At 43.5% G+C, this 25,937-nt stretch overlaps 4 protein-coding genes across 4 annotated transcripts; 3 read left to right on the forward strand and 1 right to left on the reverse strand.

Annotated features, from left to right (window-relative positions):
* Positions 1–4,311: 4,311 nt before the first annotated feature.
* Positions 4,312–5,784, forward strand: PSV08DRAFT_213298 (uncharacterized protein; the record flags this gene model as incomplete). The annotated part of the gene is made up of 2 exons (XM_014217044.1): positions 4,312–4,597; positions 4,724–5,784. 2 exons carry the CDS (start codon positions 4,312–4,314, stop codon positions 5,782–5,784), a joined length of 1,347 nt encoding a protein of 448 aa, XP_014072519.1.
* Positions 5,785–8,043: 2,259 nt separating this feature from the next.
* PSV08DRAFT_406410 (P-loop containing nucleoside triphosphate hydrolase protein) lies at positions 8,044–12,569 on the reverse strand (the record flags this gene model as incomplete). Its single annotated transcript, XM_014217046.1, has 3 exons — positions 8,044–8,695; positions 8,769–12,249; positions 12,428–12,569. The coding sequence occupies 3 exons, from the start codon at positions 12,567–12,569 to the stop codon at positions 8,044–8,046; spliced, it is 4,275 nt and encodes a 1,424-aa protein (XP_014072521.1).
* Positions 12,570–13,164: 595 nt separating this feature from the next.
* Positions 13,165–15,136, forward strand: PSV08DRAFT_1090 (uncharacterized protein). Its single transcript, XM_014217047.2, has 2 exons — positions 13,165–13,588; positions 13,640–15,136. Exons 1-2 carry the CDS (start codon positions 13,177–13,179, stop codon positions 14,863–14,865), a joined length of 1,638 nt encoding a protein of 545 aa, XP_014072522.1. The 5' UTR covers positions 13,165–13,176; the 3' UTR covers positions 14,866–15,136.
* A 3,924-nt stretch (positions 15,137–19,060) lies between these two features.
* On the forward strand, positions 19,061–20,393 carry PSV08DRAFT_192582 (uncharacterized protein). Its single transcript, XM_014217048.2, has 5 exons — positions 19,061–19,358; positions 19,418–19,579; positions 19,636–19,735; positions 19,836–19,945; positions 20,054–20,393. The coding sequence occupies exons 1-5, from the start codon at positions 19,112–19,114 to the stop codon at positions 20,245–20,247; spliced, it is 813 nt and encodes a 270-aa protein (XP_014072523.1). The 5' UTR covers positions 19,061–19,111; the 3' UTR covers positions 20,248–20,393.
* Positions 20,394–25,937: the final 5,544 nt, after the last annotated feature.

Below are 25,937 nucleotides of genomic sequence, written 5' to 3' on the forward strand. Positions count from 1 at the left end.
TAGTGGAAAAGAGTTATGGATGTAACCGGGTTTTGACAACGCTAATCTATTCGATAGACTAACATGTAACTATCTTGTGAAGTAACAATACTAGTAAGAAAGTACAATTTGAGTTGACCACAACGAGAGTAATAATGAAATCCATCCATCCTTATATCCTCATTGTTTCCAGTCCTGCCATCACTGCCGTCACGACTTTTCCTTGGCTTGGCCTGATGTCCTGATGGCTGCCATCAAAGGATTGCTGCCGTCACATACTAGCGCCTGATGGTTGTCTTGGCGTGATGTCAATCACGTGATCTTCGCCCCGCGATGATCATTACCTTCTGACGTGGACGTCCTTAGGCTTTCAGCCATCTCGTCACTTGTCAAGGAGAGAATCCTTCTTGTTACTTGTAACAATTAGAGCTCTATTATTTAAAGCTAAAATGCTAAATAAACTTTAGGTAGAAGCCTTACTCGCAGCGGTTTATCTATATAATAGAACACTGTATAGTTCTATTAATTTTCAAACACCCTTTAAAGCTAAATATAGCACTAAACTAAATATTAGCAATATTAAAATTTAGGGATTACTATCCTATTAAAAAGAACTAAAGGAATTCGTAGGTAAGCTCGATTCTCGAGCCTAACTATATTACCTTACTAGTTATCTAAGTAGTAATCTATATTAACTAATTAATCTAAAGTTAAATAAGATTGTAACTGTAAGGGACGTTTAAATTCTTAAAGGAGTGTTTAATGATTAAGTTTATAATTACGAATTATAACTAGAAATCGATTAATCTAACGATTAATCTAACGATCAATTAAATACTAATATAAATACTAACTAAAACCTCTATCCTATAAGAGATTAGACGAAACCAATAGATTAAAACGATTAGCAATCTACTAATTAAATAAAAACAGTCGGTTAAAATCTAATTATTCTTATTAAGAATAGAGCTTAAATGATAGAAACAGCGCTATCTACTAAAGTGACAATAGAGGACATCTTTCTTAAAGAAATACTATTTACTTTAAAAGATATCACTGATCTAAAAAACTACTACTAAGTTCTTAAGCATGTTGATAAGGATTAATATCTATTAGTAATGTAAAAAGAGCTAGATTAGCTGCAAAAGAATAATACTTAGACGCTTGTACTAAGGCCTTCTAACTAACTAGTACTTAAAGGACGCTGGGTACTTAATAGAAAATACTAATAAAATAATGATTTTATCTTTAAAGCTCGCTAGGTAGCTAAAGGTTTTTAACAAGAGTTTAGCATTAATTATTAAGAAACGTTTACTAATACTACAAGGCCTAATATTATTTGTCTATTACTAGCAATTGTAGTAGCCTAAGGCTGGGCTATACAGAGCTGAGATATAAAATAAGCTTTTTTAAACGCACTAATCGATACTACGATTTATATCAAACAACTAGAGGGATTTCTAAATCCTTAATACCCTCACCACGTTTGCCTACTTAATAAGGCTCTTTATAGATTAAAACAAGCTAGTTAATAATAGTAGAAACTACTATTAAGCTTACTCTATTAACTAGGTTTCTAATCTCTGCTAATCAATATAGCTACCTATATCTATTAAAAACGAAAAATAATAATTGCAACCTATGTAGACGATCTACTTATATTTAGATTAGATAAGTAAAGGATTAAATAGTTGTTCTACGAGCTATCTAATATATTAGAGCTTAAAATCAAAGATCTTAGCGATATTACTAAATTCCTTAGTATTTAAATTACTCGATCTAATCGATTAATATATATTAGATAACAAAGCTATCTAGAACGACTGCTTACTCGTTTTAATAAGTAGAACGTCAAGCTAAGGAAAATACCTATATCTTAAGGTACTAAGCTTATAAAAAACGACTAAATAGCAACGCCAAAAGACACTAATCTATTTCAACAACAAATTAGTACTCTAATCTATCTATCTATTTTTACTCAGCCAGATATTACCTACGCAGTTAATCTTCTATCGCGATTCATAGCCAATCTAAGTACCAAGCATTTCAGCAATCTTGACCACCTATAGGGATACCTATCCCAATTAAGCCAAATTGGACTATTTTATCAACTTAGCTCTAATATTCAAGACAGACCTATCAGAACTGATTAATCTACATCAATAGGATCAGATCAGATTAAGCTGATCGGATCCACGGATGCAGATTAAGGGGGTGATTTTAATACCCGCAGATCTACCACGGGATATATCTTCTTACTCTAGCTAAACAAAAGTTATTGCGCAATTTTATAGCTATCTAAGCTCCAACTAACTGTCGCGCTATCAAGCGTAGAAGCTAAATTTATAGCCTACCGCGAGGTCACTAAGCAGAGTATCTATCTAAACTAGATTATCAAAAGTATCAAACCACTATTTAATATACTATTAGATAGAATCGTTACTATATACTCTAATAGCCAAAGCGTAATTCAACTATCTAAAAATCCTACCTACCACGCGAGGATAAAACACATCGATATTTAATACTACTTTATTCGCGAGAAGGTGGAGGATAAACAGATCTAAATATAATATTAAAGTACTAACTAGCTACTAGCTAATTATCTCACCAAAGCTACAAACGCTAATAAGATTCGATATTTCCGATCGCAATCGAATCTAGTCGATCTATCAGATCTATCAGCTCAATCCAGCCCATCGCATCAATCTAATCCATCAGATCGAACCAATCCATCAAACCAATCCATCGAACCAATCCATCAAACCAATCCATCGAACCAATCTATCAAACCAATCTATCAAACCAATCCATCGAACCAATCCATCAATCCAATCTATCGAAACAATCCAACCCATCAGATCGATCCAAGTCATCAGCTCAAGCTCATCAAAACGAACAGATCGATCAGAACTAGCAGATCAATCAGATCTCAGCTACCTAGCTTAAGGGGGTGTGTTGGAGATATAAGCTCACCAGCTGATCTCCGATAAGATCAAATACTCAACCTTCAACCAACAATCGTCAAATCAATCTATTACTAGAAGCTATTATGCTATTATCTAGTAATATCTATCTATTACGCCATAGATTACGCAAGCTACTACTAAGAAGACTCTTCTAGAATCTAAAACAACAAATATATAAGTAGTAGAAGAGCTAGTAGATAGAAAGTAGAGAAGAGTAGAGCGAATCCTACAGACTACCTTAGGAAGACAATTTAACTATTCTCTCTCCCCTAGCAATCTCTTTATCTTTTATTTATCTATCATTACTAGAACCTTCGATAAGCTGCCTCTGAGTCTATTACTAGACAAGTAGAAGGCAGAGACCTCTACCTCTGAACTACTAGTAGAACAAGCAGCTACTTCCGCACCCTTAGCTTATTATTATTAAGCTATTATTTCTACAAGAATTAAAAGTATTAAAGCGGCGTTGTGTTGTAGAGGCTAAAGGTAGTGGTTGTGATACATCACCACCCGCCAAGCCTCCTACCAAAACTACCACGCGCGGCTGCAGTGTGCGGTTGCCTAGTAAATGTTTATAGATATATATTAAATATACGATCATAGCACTACTCTACTAAAAAATTTTGCGATAATACTGTTTTAGTGGTGGTTAAAAGCTTCGTTTTTTGGTGAGCGCCCATTTTGGTAGGGTGTTGCATCGGCTGAACTGTTGCATGCACTGACCACAACCAGTACACAGAATCCGGGTGCTCCATCTCATATCCGAAATCTATTGCTGCCGCCAGCGCCTGACACAACCACCTCAAATATACCCACGTTCTGACAGGTAGGGACATAATTTAACATTCTTGAAACTTTGCTCAGCCTGAAACTGAAGCGTGCTAATGGCCTCCACTAGATTAGTCGGCCCTTCCAAAGCAGTGGCGCTGCAAAGATAAGAGCCACAGCAGCCCTTAACTCGAGCGCATGTATTGTGGGGATTCAGTCATAGTCCTGTAGAAGTAAAGGGTTGAGAAATGAAGGAGGTGGTTCTAGCTATTGGACAATGGAGTTATTAGCCAACTATGGATAGTGTGGAGGAGTATATGCTGAAATATTCGGTGGCTGGGCCCAACTACCTCGTGAGGTCCAAAATCTTTCACCTTCAGCCTTTCAACCTTAGCCTCCTTCGGCCTTTGTCTCCGCATCAGCATGATTACTAACGAAATATCCGCTTTCCGGCGTATACACTCGGTAGATTCCTTGCACGGATATGTCCGGAAATAGTCCCATCATGTCAGCAGATAGAAAATGTTTATGGACATGGCTACCATATCAATACTTCGAAAATTCAGACTTGCTTCATTATTACATCACCATCACAATGAACGCTGCACGAACTGTATCTCTGTTCTGGAAAATAGGCAACAGTTTCATCTTCAAGAGTTCTTCGTTTGTACATTATTTTTGCATCAAATACTGGAAATCTGGTGTTGCTGTAGCCACTGTCCATCCGTCAAGTCGCCATAAAACTCTATATCTTGATGGAATACGGGGAATTGCGGCCCTGATCGTCTACATCATGCATCTTTCTATGGTTTTCGACCGCACTGTGCTGCTAGGATTTATCCCCGGCGTAAGCGACGCTTACTACAACGTCCCCGTTCTCCGTCTGTTTCGCTCTGGGAAAGCCATGGTCCGCATCTTCTTCGTCCTTTCTGGTTACGCCCTGACTATATCACCAGCCACATTTCTTGATCACCCGGAAAGTATCGGCAAGCTCCATCGCTCGATAGCAACCGCTAGTTTAAAACGACCTTTCCGCCTATTTGTTCCGCCGCTGGCTACATCCTTCTCAGTTATGCTGTTAGTTTCAATGGGTCTGTTTCCTACAGCAAAACAGATGGAAGCGCTTCCTGCTCATTTGCCTGCCCAAACAGTCATTCACCAGTCCACTTGGTTGCTACAATTAGGGGACTGGCTGGGTTTTGTAGTTGGGAAGTTGACAAATGCATGGGACTGGCCAGAAAACTTGTTTGTGAACGAGAACGAGTCATACTACGGCGCTCACCTATGGACAATTCAGACGGAATTTCGTTGTTCCATGATTTTATTTGCCGTCTTGACCGTACTTTCGAGCCTGCGATGGCCTCTCGCGCGTCATATCTTCGCTGGGATTGTAAATATATACTGTGTTTTTTGGAACCGATGGGATGTCAGCCTCTTCTTGTCTGGCATGCACCTTTCTCTCATCAATGCAGCACAACAATTAGGAAGCAACGACCTACTACCTGCAATCACTAGAGGCCCTCCGCCTGTTTACGATAGTTACAAAAGATCAGCTTGCATGGCTACCCTTCGCAGAGCAGTCTTTGGATTCTATCCTTTTATTTTGCTTCTTGCAGGTCTATGGATGCTATCATATCCAGAGGAGAAGGCCGACCAAGCGTTAGGATTTGGATTTGCAAGTAGACTGTGCTCGAACGTAGACTTTTGGCAGTCCATCGGTGCCATAGTTGTCGTGTTCTCGATAGGCAAGCTGGATCGGGTCAAGTCAATGTTGTCTTCTACACCACTTTTGTATTTAGGAGCCCTCTCTTTCTCCCTCTACCTTATTCACTATCCGTATCTTGAGATGGTGGGGTGGAACCTTCATCTTTTGTGTCGAGAGTACATATCCGAGGCTGCTTACATAGCCGGCATGAGCACAGGTGCAGGAATGCTCATCGGAAACCTTATTGGGTTTTTATTGGTGACAGTAGGTCTCGTGTGGCTATCTGATCTCACTATGAGGTTAGTAGACAACCCTTCTCAAAGACTCATCGGCTATCTGGTCAACTGGGTAAATTTTACTTAGATGGCCTTGTACGGTGTCTTTTTTTTCAAGGCGACCGTTGGTACGACAGTAGATGCGAGTAAAATAAAATCAATGTAATGTTTGAATTTCCACCTTACGCCAATCAATCACCGTACCTGAAGCGATGGCTTGAAGGATAGTGCGATAACAACCGACAGACTTAGACAAATGGTGCGTCTAAACACCAGAAATCTTGGTCATCGAGCGTGATCTAAATACAAAAAAGTAAACAGACCACCATAACCATGTAGCATGGCGTGCATTTGATCTTGATCAGCTGCCAAAGCAATATCAGAAAAAAAAGCTACCTCTGTAATAGTACTAGCGTAGGCGGTCAGGGCGTGCAACGGTTCAGACAATGCCACACCCCGCCAAATATGGCCGCCCACCAGAAATGAGGCTGTGGACACTCCCACAAAAGCTATTGTCGCACGCGTAAGTGCGGTGAAAAAATTGATCTACATTGTTTCTGCTATCCATTATCTTCGTTTATGTATCGTGTATAGCTACTGCTTTTTCTTGTTGAGATAGTGCATTCTTGCTGCCGTTACAGTGGCTTCTTGCTTCTGCAGCCTTGCCTCGGCTGCTACAATCACTTTTACCATCAATTTGCTGTCCTTGATAATCTATCACAATCTGGCAGCTCCAGGTGCAGCAAGCTCAGCAGATGGCTATAGAGGTAGAAAGGATGCGTGTAGGTTGATTGATAGATGATCCTCAGGAGCACCTGGCTCTTTATAGTTGGCGTAATCATATGATTTAACGTGTTCTTCAAGATCATATATAGTAGCGTTTCAGATACTGGTACCAATGAGTAGAGTGCACCAAAATGCTCGATTTACCGCATCCCTCAAGCTGCTTAGTAGCCTGTTTAAGTGGCTTTAATACCTCCCTATCCTCCCATATTACCTCCCAGTTTATAGCAGTAAGGCCGGTTGATCGTATTCAACTTGGTGTGTTAGGAAGCATTTTACCCGGCGTCTGGTGATGTCATCGAGGTTGTGCATGTGCTGCATATGGTAGTTGGCATGGTTGCTGACGGCGCGCTGCAACCTAAGAGCCTGCTCAAAGCAGCTATGATACGAGTTCTAGTGTATAATAGTACGCTGAATCGCATTCTGATCGTTTCAGGGGGTTTCAGCAATAGCAAAGTGCTGAAAATGACTAAATCGTACTGTTAGGGTGTATCGATGTAGTTAGTGATGTCTATTAGTACGCCTAGCGTGCCGCCCTTGTGCCATTCTGCTGATGATATTTCCTTCGTCTCATGCTCTTTAACATCGACTGCCGTACGAATCCAGGTTTTTGTCAAATGTAACCTTCTGGCCGATGAGATCATGTATATCGAGGCCACAGTATAGGCGGTGATAAGCTGCAGTAAAGCCATACTGCTTAGCGAGATAGGTAATAGTAGTATCGTTAGCATATGCGCTATCTAAAACTAAACAACCGAGCTTTGATGACGACATCTCAAACTTCTGCAACGATTGAGCATCAATGTCAGTGATCTATTCGCTAGTATGCGCGCCGGTCAATTGTGGCAGCGCAATAGGCAGGTTGGCCAGCTTTCCTGATGCGTGAGCATAGTGCGCAACGACGCCAAAAAAGCCTCGTTTCCATCCCTTTACTATTCACCGGTCAGCGCTTATATGGGTTTTGCTAAAAGATTGAGACAGTTCAGCGACAAGCTGAGGTATCATAAACTTATATAGCCATATTATGTACGCTTTAAAACTATTAGCGCTCTTCCACAACCCTGTTGATTAAGTAGCCTCTTTAGGTACGGCGTGGAGCAGCAACTGGCCCTGAAAAGGGTACTCTTCGGTGGTCTAAACCGCTGTGTTTGGTGCCTTTGGCGGCGTGCTCAGCAGGCATGGTAGACAATAGCCGCAACAACAAGAGTAAAAAGAGCTATAATACAGATGTCGATGTAGTAGTTGGTGGAGAAGAAAACTGTCAATTCACACTACTACGCGCCACAAGCGTGAGCTGACTAAGATTAGCTAGGCTAATGACTGCAACGTTGGAGTCTTCTTATAAGATAGATCGACGAGCTATGCATACGGACAGCTAGCACAGACTTCCAAGTTAGTCAAATTTAACAAGAAAGTTTTCGAACTAAAATTGACTTGCCAAGATGTTTTGTATGGACGAACTTGCTTGAATTAGCTTGGCACTAGGTTGAGCAAGCACGGCGTGCAATTTACTCGCTTGTTACGAATTCTGATTCTAACAGAGACAGTGAAGTGAGCCACCCTGCTAGGTAGTTTCTTGTGATGGTTCCTTTGGTTTGAACAATTCGCGGAGATGCGATCCTTCGTTTTGGAAGAGAACATCCGCGTTTCCATCCTCAATAATTCGCCCTCCTTCCATCACTATTGCTCTAGGGAATCGCTTGGAATCCATCAACTTATGCGTGACGGCCAGGATAGTGTAGTACTGGAATTCACGATCAATGATGTCTTCGATCCTGTCAGCCGTTTCTTCGTCCATGTGTGCCGTGACCTCATCAAGCAGAAGCAACCCTCCTTTTTTCACAGTTCCGTGGGCGTCAAATCTTGTCCAGCACCGTACAATACACCGAGCGAGACAAAAGAGTTGTCGCTGCCCTTTACTAAGTGCATCAGACTCTAGAACCACGTCAACCTGTGGAAGTACAGACTGAAGCCCAACCGTTTCTAGAGCACTTTGACAGACTTGGCAGGAGGCCTGCCCAAGCGGATCCAGATTTTCCCGGATTGTTGTCCCTTGTGGTAAAAAAGCGGTTTCCTGCGACATCGAGATTACGTGTTCCCTAACTACCGTTCCGTCGAGCTGATCAATGCAAATGTCGTCGATAGAAGTATTACCAGCAGATGCCTCGATAGGATCCAACAGTCTCAGAAGCATCATAAGGACGGATGTTTTTCCACTACAACATAACCAAAAAGAGTGATCAGTTCAAAACCAGTAAGCGGTCGGAATGTAGAGAGTGTGACACTTACCTTCCTGTTCTTCCATAGATCGCGACTCTTTCACCCGGCAAAGCCGTGAAAGAGATTTCGCGAAGGGTTAAGGACTTCTGATCTGAGAAGCCGTTGTAACTCGCACTTGCGTTTGCTATCTTCACCAGCCCTCTTTCTGGCCATGTCTCGCTGATTGCTACACTTTCCGCACGTCTCTCTTCTCGTGGCGTCTCCTGAGTGAAAGACTTCAAGCGCGCGACGGCACCCAGCGAAATCTCGACCATGGTGTAGGCGCGAACCAAGTCTGCCAAATTTCTGCTAAGTGTAATTAGAGTAACAAGCCCAACACCAGCGGATCCCGAGTCTACATGGAGAAAAGTAGTAAGGGATACAAGGATCACAGCTAAACTAGCCACAACTAGATTATTCACAAGTATTAACCATTGTTGCGACAAGCCTAGAAGGTAGCTTGGACGCTGCGATCTATCGCATAGGACTTGGTTTTGGATCACTTCGTACGCAGCCGTGCCGAAAGCCCGTATCGTTGGAAGTCTTGGTATGGTGTTTAGAGAATGTGCGACAAGTGGTCCCTTATTTTGGAGATCTAGGAACCTAAGACGAATTGAGGTCGGCACATAGACCCGTCTAGTTGCATACAAGATTACCAACAGGACAGGATAGCTGATCGTCATCCAAGGCGATGAGACAACAAGCAGCACAGCCTGTCCAATTGTAATGGTAGTCGTTGCTGCAAGATTGACCAAAACGCCTGCAAGCTGGCCATCGACAATCGTCAAATCTTGGGAAAAGTGGGTGAGGATGGTGCCAACGTTGGTCTGCATCAGATAACGCAGGGTGGCAGTCATTATTGTCTGGAGTATCTCGTCGTGTAGGGTAGTCCCGGCGTTGCGGACGAAGATGACAAGCACGATCAAGCCCATCAAAAGGTTGGAAATGACGCAAGCCACGGCTATACCACCATAGATGCCCAAATAGTACGATCTGGAATGTATGAACGCAGTGTCAGACATCCACTCTCTAACCCAGACGGTAAGATAGGCCATACAAACCCCGAAGCCCGTCGCGAAGATAGAGAAGAGGATAATAGAAGGTATGCCAACACCCGAGAGGTAACGAGTCCACGTCTTCATGTCGGAGCTCACATTTGATGTAGGCCGGTGGCACAGAACATCAGGCTCTTCCCTATCCTCTGTGATACTTTCGACTGTCTTATCAGCATCCTTACGAACAAGGTCTTCCGTAATTCCTTGATAGGCATCCTTAGTCTTTACTCCATTGAAATTTACGCTCCGAGCCAACGAGAAGGGTTTCAAGTTGGGTTGAGTAGCTACGTCGCCGGCTGGTGAGATGCGGATACATTGGTCTGCTGTTCCTGCAACTAGATCAGAGTTGGTGGAAAACAGCACGGTAATACCTCGCTTTCGAAGCAAGCCGTCTGGACCAAAAACTTTCTCCAAAACCAACAGCTCCGTTTTTTTGTCGAGACCGCTTAAGACGTCATCCGCTATCAAGACATCAGGTTCATGGTAGAGTGCGCGGGCGAGCGCCACGCGACGTCTCTGGCCACCACTCAGGGTCTCTCCCCCAGTTTCGAGTCTTGTAGCTTCACCCTGGGGTAATTGCTGCAGATCATACATAAGTGCAGTAGCCTCCAGTACCTCAGAGTACTTTTCCTTGTTGAAGGGCAAGGAGCCAATCACGTTGTGTCTTAGAGTGCCCTCGGTGAGAATTGGAGTCTGGGCGCAGTATGCCACACGATTTGCACGAAATGTTATGACACCGCCATCTTTTGGAGGAATCTCACCCAATACCGCATGGATGAGTGTCGATTTACCGCAACCGACCGGCCCTATGATGACCGCGAAGGTAGACTTGAGCACTTCGACGTTGACGTTGTGCAATACGGGCCTAACATCAGGAGCCCAGCTGATAGAAGAGCTGTATATGCCGACCGCCACCATCTTTTTCTCACTGTCGCTCCACTTTTCGTTGGGAAATGTGTTCAGAGGCGACCCTAAAAGGCGATGATCGACGTGGACTGGCAATAAAAGAAATTGCCTTATGCGTCGCAGACAAACCAGGCTCGCCAAGACCATGGGGACCACCTGAATGGCGGTCATTAATGGTTGTGTCATGATACTCAAGTAGCTCAGGGTCGTAAAGGCGGACGCTGCATTCACTTGTTGTGGGTTGGTGGCGAAAACCACCACTGGCGCAACCACTGATGGGACCAGTGAAAAGGTTGCTGAAATGGATACCATGAGTCTAAAGTAAGATCCAAGGTGTATTTCGTCGGCACGAGCTTGTTTGAGCATGATGTTAACCGCTCTAGAGAACCCAGCGATCTTCAGGGTCTTAATAGAGCCCAAGACGGCGCTGGTCATGCTGACGCGAGACTGAACAGTTGCCATCCAAGAACCCTGCCGAGCCATTATCGTCGGAGAGATGGCAAATATAGTCACGCAACTGGCCAGTATCAGTGCGACGGCCGTCAAGCTGGCCAAGCCTATTTCGCGGTACGCCAGCCATGCTGCAACCGCTATCTGAATAGGAACAGCCCAGAGCTCGTGGGCATTGCGCAGTCCGTTGTAAATAGTCTCCACATCGACCGCTATCAGCGTAGATGTCTTTGAGGTACTTTCAACAACCGATGGCATCTGGGTTAAGTGCAAGTAGACGTGCTCGATCAGGTAACCGCGGAGCCGGGTCAGGGCACGTTCATGTAGGTAGCCATACCAGGCAGCCGACAAAGCGGTGCATGAGTAGACCAAAAATGTAGCCCCAATTAGGCCGTACTTCGTATTGGGATTGGTATCGTCTGGGCTGTGGGAAAGTAGGGTGAGAATCCTGTGGATGAGAATGGCCTGTGCGATTGTACATGCGATCATGATAAGACGGGGAAGGACAGGATATAAGCCGCTCATACCCATGGATCGATAAAGTAACTTCTGAGTCGTCATAGATTCATACAATGTTCTATGTTTTGTCGGTGCTTCAGCAGCTCGCCTTGCACACCCAAGTGCAGGGTCCAGAGGGTACAAATCGCCAAGCCCTATGTCCCGACGAGAACCAAGACGGAGAAGCGGATTCAGCCACCAGTACAGGCTAAGACTGAACACATTGGCGGTGACATCTGGACTGAAAATCCTCGAATCTGTGTATTCAGATCTCTGTGCCTTGCTCTGTGATGCAAGGAGCGACAAGAGAACCATCTTGATAAAGAGAGATATCGTGAATGACACAGCAACGGCTAAAATTCGGCCGTCTGACTGTTCTAGGAGCCACAAGGTACGACAACGGGCACCGTCGAAAAGTAGTGTGATGGCAAGGAATGTACACAGCAGATCCGATGGATACCTGGACCAACTGCGTTTGCATAGTGCCAGCGGACTCATCAATACAGCAGCGAAAAGCTCCAATACAGCCGAGACGATGCTAACAGGCCTAGGTTCAAGACTGTGTGATGCTGCAATAGCCACAAGGTATACAACCTTTGCGCCTACAAGAAGAAGGATAGTTGTCTGATTGCAAGTCAGCATTGGCTATTCAAACCAGAGAAATCGCAATTTCTGTCTAGTATCATACCTGCTGAGCATAAAAAAAGATACCGGCCTTCGACCGGACGTCAGAAGAACAGGCACGAGTACCAGTCCATTCAAAACACTGCCTGGATAGACACAAAAGACCAACAAGAAGGAATATGCCCACTGGAACGATGGACAACACAACAGCTGCAAAACTTTGGGTGAAGTCAAAGTCGCCGCGACAACCAATAACGGCCGGGCCCAATGTTTCGTCATTCAGGCAACGGTCGGCCATAACAGGCGACTTTGAAAAGAGGATGTTGAGATTCTGCGTGGTGGTTCTGGGCAATAGGGTAACAAATGTCACCATCTCCATGATAGAAGGACATCGTTTCTCCGTAAAGCCCCCGTCCCTAGCCCCGGTCATCTACATATTCCGCACGGAAAACTTATGAATGCAGACTATCCTTGTTGAATGCATTGGTTGAACACGCCTAACTGGTACGGAATGATGACGGCGATGATAGGTTTGCTAGTCGTCGGATGTGGGAACCGTCAAAAACCCTGGTCTCTTCCATGTTGGTCCGAGCCAAGCTAACGCATCATGTTTCCGTGCTCGGCTCCCGTAGAAAAAAGCTAAAAAGTCCGTCCCTGTGTGACGAAAAACCCCGTGTCCCGAAAATGACCAATCGGATCGCAGGGATCAGGGACTTCTCTTCGACCCTAGTGATCCGATTGGCTATTTTCGGCACACGGGGTTTTTCGTCACACAGGGACGGACTTAGACTTGCAAACTAAACGTACTGGTAAGCACGGTCGCCAACGTCACCACGCTGCAACTTGATTTGCATATAAATGGTCCAGCTTAACGTCTCGATGCTGTGTCTGCATGCCTCCTCGATATGGCCAAGCCATATGGATCCACATCGCTTTCAGATGTTGAACAGCGCGCTCGTCGTGAGTCTTTGGATACATTCCCTCTCTACGCACATCTCTCAACACTGGTCGTTCCGCTGGTATGGCTATGCTACCGTTTCACGCATTTTAGTGTTAGAGTCCTTGCCAGGACTGTTGGTAAACGAACAAGCGCGGGGCACGTGGACGCGTCTCCGGAATCATCGAAAACCCTATTGGCTAAAGAAACCAAGCAGCGCTTCCTACGGAAAAGACTGAGGCCTTATCAAAGAATTACATGGTGGCTCGGGCACTATATCGTTATTCATGGTGAGACTTGGGGCCGTCGAGACGTTTGGATTTTTGGCTCGGTGTGGTTCGCGTGGCTGGCGTTTTTGTGCTTTCTCAGTACCGGAAACGGTGGGTATCTCAACAATCAACACTAAAGACTTAGCGGCTAAGAAAGTCTAGATGTTATCCATCTGGCCAGGCGATTCGGTATTATTGCAACTTCCCAGCTCCCGGCACAATACCTCCTGGGTATGAGATCTTTCAATCCGTACGCCCGGGTATTTGGATTGTCCCACGAGGAACTAAACCGCTGGCACCGAATGCTCGGACACATTATAAGTCTCTTGTGGCTACTTCACGGTTCTCTCTACCTTGTCTATTTCAAGAGTCAGGGCATCTTGTTCCAGAAACTTTCCACTGCTGTAGTAGTGATTGGTCTGGTCTTGTTGCTCGTGCTCATATTGGTCAACACGACAAGCCTACGTGCTGTCAGGCACTTCTCCTATCGTATTTTTCTCACAACACACATCGCCTTCAGCTTAGTATCGCCGGCCTTGCTTTATTTCCACACCGAACATGCCCGCCTATACGTTTTGGAGGTACTCACATATTACTTGGTTGATCTCGTCATTCGGAAGAGATGGTCTATTGTGACGAAGGCGTTGCTCCAGCCACTGCCAGGCGCAAACTTGATTAGGATATCTGCCATCATTCCGCCAGAAAAGATTAAGTCATTTCGATGGCAACCTGGCGCTTATGTCTATGTTGGCCTCTTGGAACCTACACGCCCCAAATGGACCTCCAGTGGTTTCATTTCAAATCCTTTCACAGTAGAAAGTTTCGACATAACCACAGGTACTGCCACTATCTTGGCTCGCCCGCGGCATGGTCCGATGACGAGGACTTTGGCGCATCTTGCGCACACAAATCCGTGTCATACGAGTGCCATAAGCGATGCGGAGTCGCGACAGATCTTGATAAGTCTTGAGGGGCTTTATGGATCAGCTCTACATTTCCCGGAGTTCTCGGAAGCTTCATTCGATTACGTACTGCTATTTGCAGGAGGGGTTGGTGCCACCTTTATACTGCCGATCTACAGACGCATTCGACAGGAGATGTGCGTTGATGTTAGCATGATTTGGGCTGTGCGAGATAGAAAAGAAACGACTGTATATTCTGGAGCAGGGGAGGCGCTTGGTGATGAAGTACAGGTTTTAGAGACGCGCAGCAGCCAACAACTAGACTGGGAGAGTATCGTGGACGGTGCTTTTGAAGATTTGCCAGGTCATAGGATCGCTGTCTTGGTCTGTGGACCCTGTCAAATGTCACTCGAAGTGAGGAGGTATGTAACACCATGGGTAGCCAAAGGATGGCACGTGTGGTGGCATAGTGAGCAATTTTCCTAGTAAGTCATAATTTGGGCATGTGTGTGCAAAAAGTCTTAACTATATCTTGCTTGAAAGTAAGCCATGCGCACGGCAAGCGAACCAGCTACGTAACCGGGTTAGCCGCCCCATTTTTTTATTTGTTGATTAACGTCCTGTCTCAGCCGGTAGGCTATATAAGACGTGTAAGCTAGGCCTACAAGTATCTACGTAGTTCTATTCAATTTGGTGTAGTTACAAGAGGGGGGTCATCTAAATCGAGGTGAGGCTCGTAGTCTAGTATAGAGGGAGTTAGTAGGGGGTTTTGCGAGAGTGAGAGAGGGGGTGGGGGGTGGGGGGTGTGTGTGTCAGAGCCTGGTACCTAGTATAGGTATCACTCTGCTTTTCTTTCCTTAGCGCCTAGCTTTTGCTGTAAGAATCTCACAGCTTAGGCTATTTGCTGCGTGAGGTTCGCCACAGTTCGCACACTTATATATAGTGTGGACGCAGGCTTTTCCTTTAGTAGAGCAAGTCTTACACTTGTGCTGACTAGTACTATGTGGCTCTGCGCAGAGCTGGAAGGCTAGCTTTAGACATCTAGCTTTATCGTGGCCAAATCCTCGGCACCTATTACATTGCTAAACGTCTCTAACTATTCTTAGCTTTTCTGCTCGAAGGCTCTCTCCTAGGATATAGTGCTTTCCTCTAATAGCCTTGAGAGTCTCCTCTTCGGTCGCAAAGGCGACGCAGGCGGAGCCATAGCTCTGCTGTCCTCCCTTAGACTCAGGAGTGAGCCAGAAAGGAGCCTCTACTACTTTAAGGCCCTTGTTAAAGGTCTCAATTTTGTCTTTAATTACCCCTAGGTCATAGTCCATTGGCAGTTTGTAGATAACTACTTTAAACCACGAGGTAATAGGCTGCTCTGTCTTAGAAGTCGTGATATCCTGCCAGATATTACGATTTTCTAGCAGGTATCTAGCCGTAAAGGCAGGCGTAGTAGTAAATAAGGGCTTTCTTGCCTTTTGCCGATATAGTAACTAAGGCTACTACAGGCGACTGTACTCCTCTTTTTACGGTAAAGGCCTCATTAAAGGCGTTTCTTAGCCTAAGAGCGTCAAAAGCAGCAGGTACTCCTTAGCTAACTAGGACTAATTGCCCCTCCTTTATACTAAGTTTTGTAACGATGTTACAACACTGCCAAGTATCGGACCCGTCCCAGAGCTAGGTCAGAGCAAATATCCGCCGCCCTCTTCAGCAGTCAGCTGTTTTTAGGTCGGATCCAATTCGGATCCGACTAGGTCAGGTATATATTAACACACTTCCTATAGCTAGCTTTGTAGACTTTTGATATCCTTTCGTACAAGGCCTATAGGTGTCTATTCGAATCAAGGCTCATTTAATGTCCCACGCACTCCCACATGCCTCTGAGTGACACTACCACCATTACTAATCCAAGTAGTCTTACCTGCGCCGTTACACCCCAGAGGTAATTTTTAGACTAAGAAATAAAACTACTACTCTCGTAGATTAGGATCCTGTTCAAGAAGTCCTCGATATCTATACGGATTAGTAGACTTGTCAGGTAGCTATCTAGTAATACTATTAACGTCCCTCATTAGTTCGTAAGACACTTTTGCCTAGCCCCCTCCAAAACCACTACATTATAGCCCAGAGTAGCCCACTTTGGCCCTATATAGTGCAACGCGATACAAAATATTATTCAGAGACTGCTTCTACTACCTACTTGCACGTTCGCGCGTTATGCCCAGTCCCATTGCACTATCCACGCCGCCATTAAGATGGTTCACCCACTTCAACGCGCACCCGCTTCTTTGGCTTCTTACCATCACTACGCGCCCCAAATTCCTAACAAGCGGTCAAGCGCGCCCCATCTTCAACTAATAAGGTCTCCTCTACCTAAACCCGCTTTCTTTTGTAAGACTTTCGTCGCGTTGCGGCCTCATTCGCTGACTTAAGCGCAGCTATCTCCTTTTACGCCAACACCAACTTATGCACAATAATAGCTGCCCCCTTTAAGAACTTCTCAAAGGCCTCTACAATAGACTTTAGCAAACTATTCGTCTGTCTTTGAATCCTCTGCTTTACGAGCATTGATTGCGATCCTACTTCTAAGGTATTACTGGGGGTTTACAACAGCCAAGGTTGGTTGTCGATAGGTGATGGAGTGCGCAACTTGACATCAAGGGCGGATATAACCCGTTCTGGGTCAAATAGAACCAACCCAGCGCCTCGAAACCCTCCTTGAACATTGCTAGAAGTAAATGAGGTGTCAAATGCCCGCTTAAGGCAAGGTAGGAACTCTTGTTTTGTGACGTGGCTGATCTGGCTACGCATGAGCGATTCGACTTGGCGTCCATAGGCCTGCTTCAAAGGGGCAAAACAGCCTACATCAGGGGGCTGCAAGAGACGAGCTGAGTGCGGAGGCATACAAAGCGTAACGATGTTGTTATCTTTGCAGTATTTTTTGGAAACGCAGCGAGTTATAGCTCTTATGGCCGTCAATAATAAGCAGGCGGTAGCCGCCAACCTTCCTCCTCTTTATATACTCATCAAAGTGCTTTAGCCACGCAAGACCGAGCTCATTGGTCGTCCAGCTGTTCTCAGAGACCCCAATAACCCACTTCTGGGGTATATCGCCGTCCTTATACCAGCTTGAGAGATGGTGGCGCGCCTTAAGTATAAAGGGCGGAATCGTCCACCCGGTCGCATCGATGCCCTAGATGACCGTTGCCCACTCTCTATTGCCAGGCTGGACAGTCTTTGGCCGTCCACGTCTCTCTAAAGCTACAACAACCGCTCCAGGGGCAATCTAGCCCATCATAAAGCCTGTCTCGTCAAAGTTAAACGTGTCGTCGTCCTAGATACCATACTTGGCTTTCGTGTTAGCTACTAGGTCGAACCAGGCTTGGATAGTCTTAGGATCCTTATAAAGAGCTCTCTTATAGTCGTATTTGCGATTAAACATCACCATAAGCTTAAGTCGACGTTTAACGAACGTACTAGGCCGGTTTTGTCTAACCTAATCTAGATTACGCTCAGCGCGTAAAGAATTGGCCATATTGACCACGTCTGCGAGCCTAGGGGGAAATCCGCGCGTAACAAGCTCAAGTATATGCTCAACAACCACGCCCTCTTCTAGCTTAGTTAGATTTATTGTTTTAGACGAGCGATCCGCCTGTGGAATCTGTCCTACGCGTCGGCAGCTTAGTGTAGATCGATCAATGTCATAGATAGTTGCAGCGCGTCGCAAAGAGAGCTTCGCGGCTTGTTGGAGAGCTTGAAGGGCAGGCTGTATGTGACATCCAGTAAAGGGCTTTAAATGGTCTTGTTGTTGCGACATTGGGGTAGGGAAGATGTTTTGGTGGGGGCTTGGCAAAAGTGTCTCACGAACCCGTGTGGCTCACGACGTTACGAAATTAGGCACTTCACTTTTGGTTGTCAAGGTGTGGGTACTCTGTAGATGGTCACCTTGATGATGTAGTACCTTAGATGACACTGCGAACTAGGCATCTCATTTCCGCTCCTACTTTGAGACATTCAAATCCGCTTTACACTCAGTCGGTCTAACAATGCAATGATTTCTAATAGGTGGTCAAAATGCAAGGATAACTAAGATGGCGTTAAATTTCGCGCGCATCCGGTGCACGGACACGGCAGGGCTGTTCTCGGTTGTCGGTTGTCGGTTGTCGGCCGTCAGTTTCTCGCCTCTCGGTTCACGGTTTTCCGGATTTTAGCCCTTAGCTGTCAGTTTCGGATAAAAAAGGTGCCTGCTTCGCCCTCTGCTCCCTCGGAACTGTTGGTGAGAATTCCATGAAGAGTAGATAGGTCAATTGACGAACTCAATTTAGTGCATAGGACGAGTAACAAGGACAAGAATTCATTCCCTGCTTACAAAGGCTCGAGTTTATCGCTGTCAAAGTGTTCAAGGCACAAGAAAGCCCTCTCTGGCTGCTATCTAGGAAGTCTGTATATTGCTTACGCTCGGTTATTATGCTGAACCACTCAAAAGTCAGCCGATGTGTGCGCCTTGTTACTATGCCTGCCGGAATTTTGCACAGCCACACTTACTGTCCAACTTTAGCTTTCGCCGCTCCGGCAACATCAATGAGGAATGAGAGATATTAGTTATGTCCCTTAATTAGCGTATAATATTGCCGTCAGCTTCTACGTTACATAGCCTATCTTGTTCTTCTTACCGTATAAGAGACAGCCGTACGACTGCACTAATTAGGGTCACCAACCGGTCCTGCTGCTACGAGTCGCATTCATGAGTCTCCTAGAGCATTTGTGTGACTGGCCAAAGTATGAAAAGCTTGAAAGTTCAGATTCTAATAGCAGTCAAGTCTCGGAGCCAGCCGTTCGATGTTGTCTTATCTCGCGGCGCATAGAGCGCTTCGTATGGCTGTTTGTTGTCATCTTGCTCATCATTTGCAATATCGTCTCGATGCGATCAACAATCGGAACGCGGCGCGCACTGAATGACACTTACGAGACGGGCTTCGCAACAGATCTGAGTAAACACTACCTCATCCCCAGAAACATATCGTGTGGCTGATTTTCAATCGACTCACAGTTGCCGCCGTCCCTCATATCAGACTGAAGAACCTCGTATATACGGGCGGGGTCGAAAAGCATCCTAATGGCACAATGTACTTGAATCTCACAGGCTCATCCGCACTTTACGTGGGAAATCCAACACCAGAGCTAGAACGAAACTGGGACGATTTAGAAGCTGGTGGGATTTGCTCTTATAGAACACGCTTAGCTCTGGGCTCAACTAACCTAACGAAGCCATATCTGTTATATTGGACGACCGCGAAACCAGATTGAAGAATGGTATGCCAGTCGGCACTATGCATGAGCCTGGCCAGCCAGGGATGTTCCGCGTGAGGTATGAAAACAATCCTTAATTACCTGAGCCTTCCTGTCAATATATCGCTCAAGAGTGAAGCAATGCTCTTTCCCGATATTCGGCTCACATGGTTGGGCAGTATCGACGTCATACACTCTCTTCATTGTGTAAACCAGCTTCGAAAGGCCGTATACGCAGACCATTACTTCCCAGAATCGCGGCGAAGCGAATTTTTCTTCGTACATATGAGTGAGTTTCTGTAAATTACATGTTCTCATCTACACCTGTGTCTTCCTACACCTTTCTGCTATATCTTCTTTTCGTTGCGGAAAGCTAATCGCTTTGCTATGGTTACAGATCACTGTATTGAGCATATACGCCAGGCCATACAGTGCCATTCAGATCTGACGCCATTGGTCTACGAGTGGGATGATGAGAAGAAATCAGGCAGTCCTATCTGGACATCAGAACATACCTGTCGCGACTTCGACCAACTACTAGCATGGAATAGAAAGAGAACTGGGAAGAGCTTGTTTGGCAAAGACGACTGACTGCTTGCGGAGCAAGAGTTCGCCGGCACAGGTACTATGATAAATAGGGTCAAAATGTTATAGGATATAAGTAGTGTACACAACACCAACTTCGAGTTTTCTAGAATAGGTGTAATTTTAGCTCAATATATACAAATCCATCCTAAGAAATCGATTGCAACTAGTGCCAAGTCGTGCAGCCCACGCGCTATAGAGCTAGAAGCTGGTAAAGTAGCTAATTTGAACACGTCTCACTTACGAAAACAAAAACACACAGACTACCCCGCAGCTTACTAAGAGAAAAAGCTTAGTAATAAAATGCCGCCTGATAGTGATACTATTATAGTAAATACGCAGGACAACGGGCAAGAGAGCTAAGGACTAGAGGCTTAAATTAATAGAGAAATGGACGTAGAGTCCCTACTAGCCACCCTATTACAAGTAACAAGAAGGATTCTCTCCTTAACGCAGGATAACAAGGTTAAAGGCCAACCACGTCCACGTTAAAAGGTAATAGACATCGCGGGGCTTGTAGTCACGTAATAGGGTACTCCCGCTAAGAGCTATACTCCTGCTAAGAAAGGGAGCACAAGGGGCCTTAAGAGAATTATGCTCCTATTGCTCCTATAGTAATATACTTCCAAGGGAGAATAGGGAGCACTAGAATAGAAGTAATAAGAATATAAGGATAGATAGATTTTATTATTTACTCTCGTTGTAGTTAACTTAAATTATACTTTCTTACTAGTTACTTTACTTAATAAGATTATTACCTATTAGTCTATAGTAATATAGATTAAGTTATCTAACCCTTTATTACCTTTCTATCTAAGTATACTACTCTACTACCTCGCTAGATAAACTTTATAGAATACTAGCGTAAGGCTTATCAGCTATAGTAGCGGACCTAACTAAAGTAGTATAGACCTAAACCCTATATAACACTATACTACTCTAGTTAGGTCCGCTACTATAGCTAATAAGCCTTACGTTAGTGTTCTATAAAGTTTATCTAGCGAGGTAGTAGAGTAGTATACTTAAATAGAAAGGTAATAAAGAGTTAGACAACTTAATCTATAATACTATAGACTAATAGGTAACTATAAAACTAACTTTAAGATTTTTAGAATAAGTATAATTTTAGCTTAATATATATAAATCTATCTTAAGAAATTAATTATAACTAGTACTAAGTCGTGTAGCCTACGCGCTATAGAGCTAGAAGCTAGTAAAGTAGTTAATTTAAATACGTCTTACTTATAAAAATAAAAATATATAGACTACCTTACGGCTTACTAAGAGAAAGCTTAGTAATAAAATACTACCTAATAGCGATACTATTATAGTAAACACGTAGGAAAATAGGTAGGAGAGCTAAGAGCTAGAGGCTTAAATTAATAGAGAAGTAGAGATAGAGTCTACTCTAGCTACCCCTACCTAAAACTAATAAATACTTAGTATATTTAAAATACTAATACTACTACTAAGTAAGTAATACGCTAACTTCTTACTAGAGACTACCTATAGAGGTAGAAACCTATACTAAAATACCTCTAGCCTAAAACTAATTGCTAAGAACGCTAAATAGGTAATTTATTAGGCTAAAGACCTAATTCTCTAAGCCTCTATAATAGAAGAATCTTATATAGCCTAAAATAAGCTACTAGAGCTACTAGACGTCTTTAAGAACTATACTAAAATAAGTAGACTAACTAACTAAATTATAAAAAAGCTATCTACTAAACTAGCTTACTACTTAGCTACGCTTATAAACGCTTTATAGTAAGTAATAAAAACGCTTAAATAAGTAATAATTATAGCCTTAAATAAAGTATAACTAATAGCTACGTAACCTACTTAAAAACTAGCCTAAAGCTTATACGTAGCTATTATAGTAAATAACTTAAACTAGGCCTAGATAATAGTATAGCTAAGAAAGAAGCTAGTATAATAAGCTAAAAAACTAGTATCTTACTATTAGACGCTAGTTACACTAGAAGAGAGCTAAATAATTAGCTCTCTACTAGTAAGAAATAAGATTAACTAAGCCTTTTAAAAGGTAGATATTACTAGCCTAGTTATCTAATAGATTTTAATAAGTAAAAGAAATAACCTTATTCTAATAACTATAAAAGAATACTTAGAAGAATTTCTTTTAAAGTAAGTTAATACGTAGTAAAGCTAGCTCCTAATTAAGAAAGTTTCGCTACTAGAGTTCTAGACTAAGCTTATAGTATATAAGGTGCTAATAATCTTTAATAGAGCTAAAAACCTTTAGCTACTTTATATAGAAATCCTAACCTATAATAAGAACTAAATAATTATTAGTAACCTATACTAGCTATTTAGAAGCTAGAAAAATAAGTAAATAAGCTCTATTATAATTACTTTTAAATCTAAAGAAGAAGTAAAAAAGATTAGTAATAGAATAATAATTCTTAGCTAATCTCTCTATATAAAGAAATACTACTAAATTCTACTAATAGCGTAGTATAGTAAGTGCTAAGAGTTTAGATATAACTCTAGTAAGTATAGAAACCTAGCTAGTTATTAATTCTATACTAAAAACTACCTAATAGCTTAGTACTTATATAGTATTTATAAAACTAAAGAGAAGGTCTATAACTATACTTTACTAAAATATAAAAACTATAAATAAATCTACTTTACTAATAGTAAAGACTATAAAGTACTTCTATTTATTAAATAATAATAGAAAATCTTAAAGTAATATAAGTAAACTTAAATAAAAGTATATACGCTATAGAGTTAATACTATAACTAGTAATTAAACTTAAAGTAGATATTATTGCAATCTAAGAGCTATAGATTACCTCTTCTAGTAGTAATAACTATAAAGCCCTAAAGTTAATAGCCTACTAAAGCTTCTACTAAATTTTTTTAAAAGTAAATTTAAATCTCTATCTAAGAGCTCTATTTTATATATTTAGATCTCTAAATATAGAAGTTAGCTAGCTAGAGAAGATAGCTAACTCTAATACTATTACTACTATAATCTAAGAAGAATACTTAAAGCTTAATATCTATAATGTATATAACTAAAAAAATATAGAAAATATAAAAATATTTTAAAGAATACTTACTAATACTTAGCTACTAATATCTACTTTACTATTAATAAACGCTAATAAGTACTACTCTTAGTAGGACCTAGGCTATAAAACTAGCTAAAATAGCTAGTTATTAGTAAATTAAATAGAAGACTAGAACTTTAGCCTTCTTAATACGCTAGAAATAACTACTTTCTTTAAACTCTATCTATCTAGAGAAATAATATTAGATTTATTTATTACTACTCTAGATCTAAAAAATAAAGTAAAAAACTAGTAGATTATAATAGAATATAGATCTAATTACTATAAGATACTCTTCTTAATCTAGATAATAAAGAACTTAGTTAATAACTTTACTAGCTAAATAAGATATAATATAAAAAGAGTAAACTAGAACCTATTTAGAGAAGAGTGTTACACGGGGTTTGGTGCTGATACTTCTCTAGGCTCGATCCGGGTTAGGGCGAGTGAGATGGTGTGAAGAGCGCCGTGAGGTATTTGTCTGGCGATGCAGTGGAGTGGGCGTGCTTGGATAGAAAGTAACAATAGGTTGACAATTCCTAATCTATATCGAATAGACTAACAAGTATCAATCTTGTGAAGTTGAGTAACTAGTAAGAAAGTACAATTTGAGTTGACCACAACGAGAGTAAATAATGAAATCCATCCATCCTTATATCCTCATTGCCTCTAGTCCTGTCCTCCCTGTCCTCCTTTCTCGGCGGGAGGTTTGGGAGGACGTTGGCCTCCCTATCCTCAGTGGCCTCCCGGAGGCCATGTCTTGGCGGGATGCCAAGTCACGTGATCTCGCCCCGCGATGATCATCCTTCCCGTCAGGATCCCAAGTGGTTTCCCAACTTTCTATCGTCATACCCGGGGAGTGAATCCTTCTGTTTGTTGCTTGTAACATCACCTCCCCCCTTAGGGCTATCGTCCCGATACCCTGGGTTATCGTTTTCCCGCGCCGCGTGTTGAAGCGTCGGCTGCATATAAGGTCGGTAGGCCCCGGGCCATTATAACCGTTCCTTCCCAACTCCAGCCTTCCTAACCATGCCCAAGGTCCCTTCCGCTCGTCGCGTCCGTCCCCAGAATTCCACTGAACAGCGTCAGGCTCGTGCTGACCGCATTCGACAGCAGGGGAACGAAATGACTTTTCGTTGTAAGCGTTGTGAGGAGAAGAACCTTCGTTGTTTCGTGGACACTGCAACTGGCCGTTGCGCTGGTTGTATTTCCGTAAAAGCTGAGTGTAGTCTGTTTGTTTCCGAGGAAGAGTGGGAAAAGGTTGAAGCGGATAAGCGCCAAAAGCGGTTGGCTCTTCTGCGTGCTGAAGCCGAGGTTGCGCGCCTTCGGTTGGAGGTCGCTGAGACTGAGGCTCTTGAGCGGTCGTACGCTGACCGTGATCACGCCATCCTAAGTCTGCAAGATCGGGCGAAAGAGCAGGCCGAGGGGAGCTCTGCCCCTGGTACGGGCCTTCCTCTTGTCGAACCATCGCTATCCGGACCGTCGACTGATCTGGGCTGGTTACAGGCTGACTCTTCCGGTTCTTTGTCCCTTGATTACTTCCTTTCCCTAGAGGACCCGGTCCTCTCTTCTCTGGATGCTGCCTGTGATACGCTCGTATCAATTCCTTGCAGTTCGTTAGATTTCCTTCTGGTTCCCAAGTGTTCTGGCTATCCGGCCATCCTTGCCACTTGACCAAGTATTTCCACTGACGACCGATTTTCCGTAGGTCCTTGACCGCTTCGACCATATACTCGTCGTTCTCGAGTTCGATGTCTTCTGCTAGTTCGGCGTCTTGGGGTGCTGGTTCCAAAAGCTTCTTGTGGAATATGGGGTGTACTTTCATGCCTGGTGGTAGCCGTAGTTTGTAGTTTACCGGCCCTATTTTCTCTAGGATCTCGAATGGTCCTACTCGGAGATTGTCCAGTTTCTTGCATGGTCTTTTAGTTTTCAAGTTCTGTCTTGACAGGAAAACTTTGTCCCCTTCCTTAAAGGTCGGTCCCTCGATCCTTAGCCTGTTCGCTGCTTTGGATGTCGTGAGGTTCCTCTGAGCGATACGCTTGCTCAGTTCTTCGTGCAATTCTCGCAAAAGGCGTGCTTTCTCGTTTGCATTATCGGCGATACTTTCAATGTCTTTTGGATCTCGATGAGCTACCGGCTCATATCCGTAGTTCGCATAGTGTGGTGACTGCCTTGTTGTTGCGGATTTCGTGCTATTGTAAGCCAGTTGCGCTGCCGGCAAGTACTCAACCCAGTTGTCCTGTAACTTGTTGACGTACATCCGCAGATACTGCTCCAATGTCTGATTCGTTCGTTCCGTCTGGCCGTCTGTTTCCGGGTGAAAGCTTGTCGAAAGCTTCTTCTTAACACCTAACTTCGCCAGGAACGTGTTCCAGTATTTAGACGTAAACAGTTTATCACGATCGGTGATGAACTCTTCAGGTATCCCATGCTCTGACACTAGTGCTTTGGTGACTTCGTACGCGCATTCTTCTGCCGTAATGGTCTCTTCTGTAGGCACAAACTTTGCTGCCTTAGTTAATCGGTCCACGATTACTAGGATTGTGTCGCAAAATCGAGCTGATCCTGGTTCTAACGATCTCGGGAGCTTTACTATAAAGTCCATCGTTACGCTTG

Source organism: Bipolaris maydis (genome assembly GCF_028858645.1).
Source record: "Bipolaris maydis strain C4 unplaced genomic scaffold PSV08scaffold_1, whole genome shotgun sequence".
NCBI classification, from domain to species: domain Eukaryota; kingdom Fungi; phylum Ascomycota; class Dothideomycetes; order Pleosporales; family Pleosporaceae; genus Bipolaris; species Bipolaris maydis.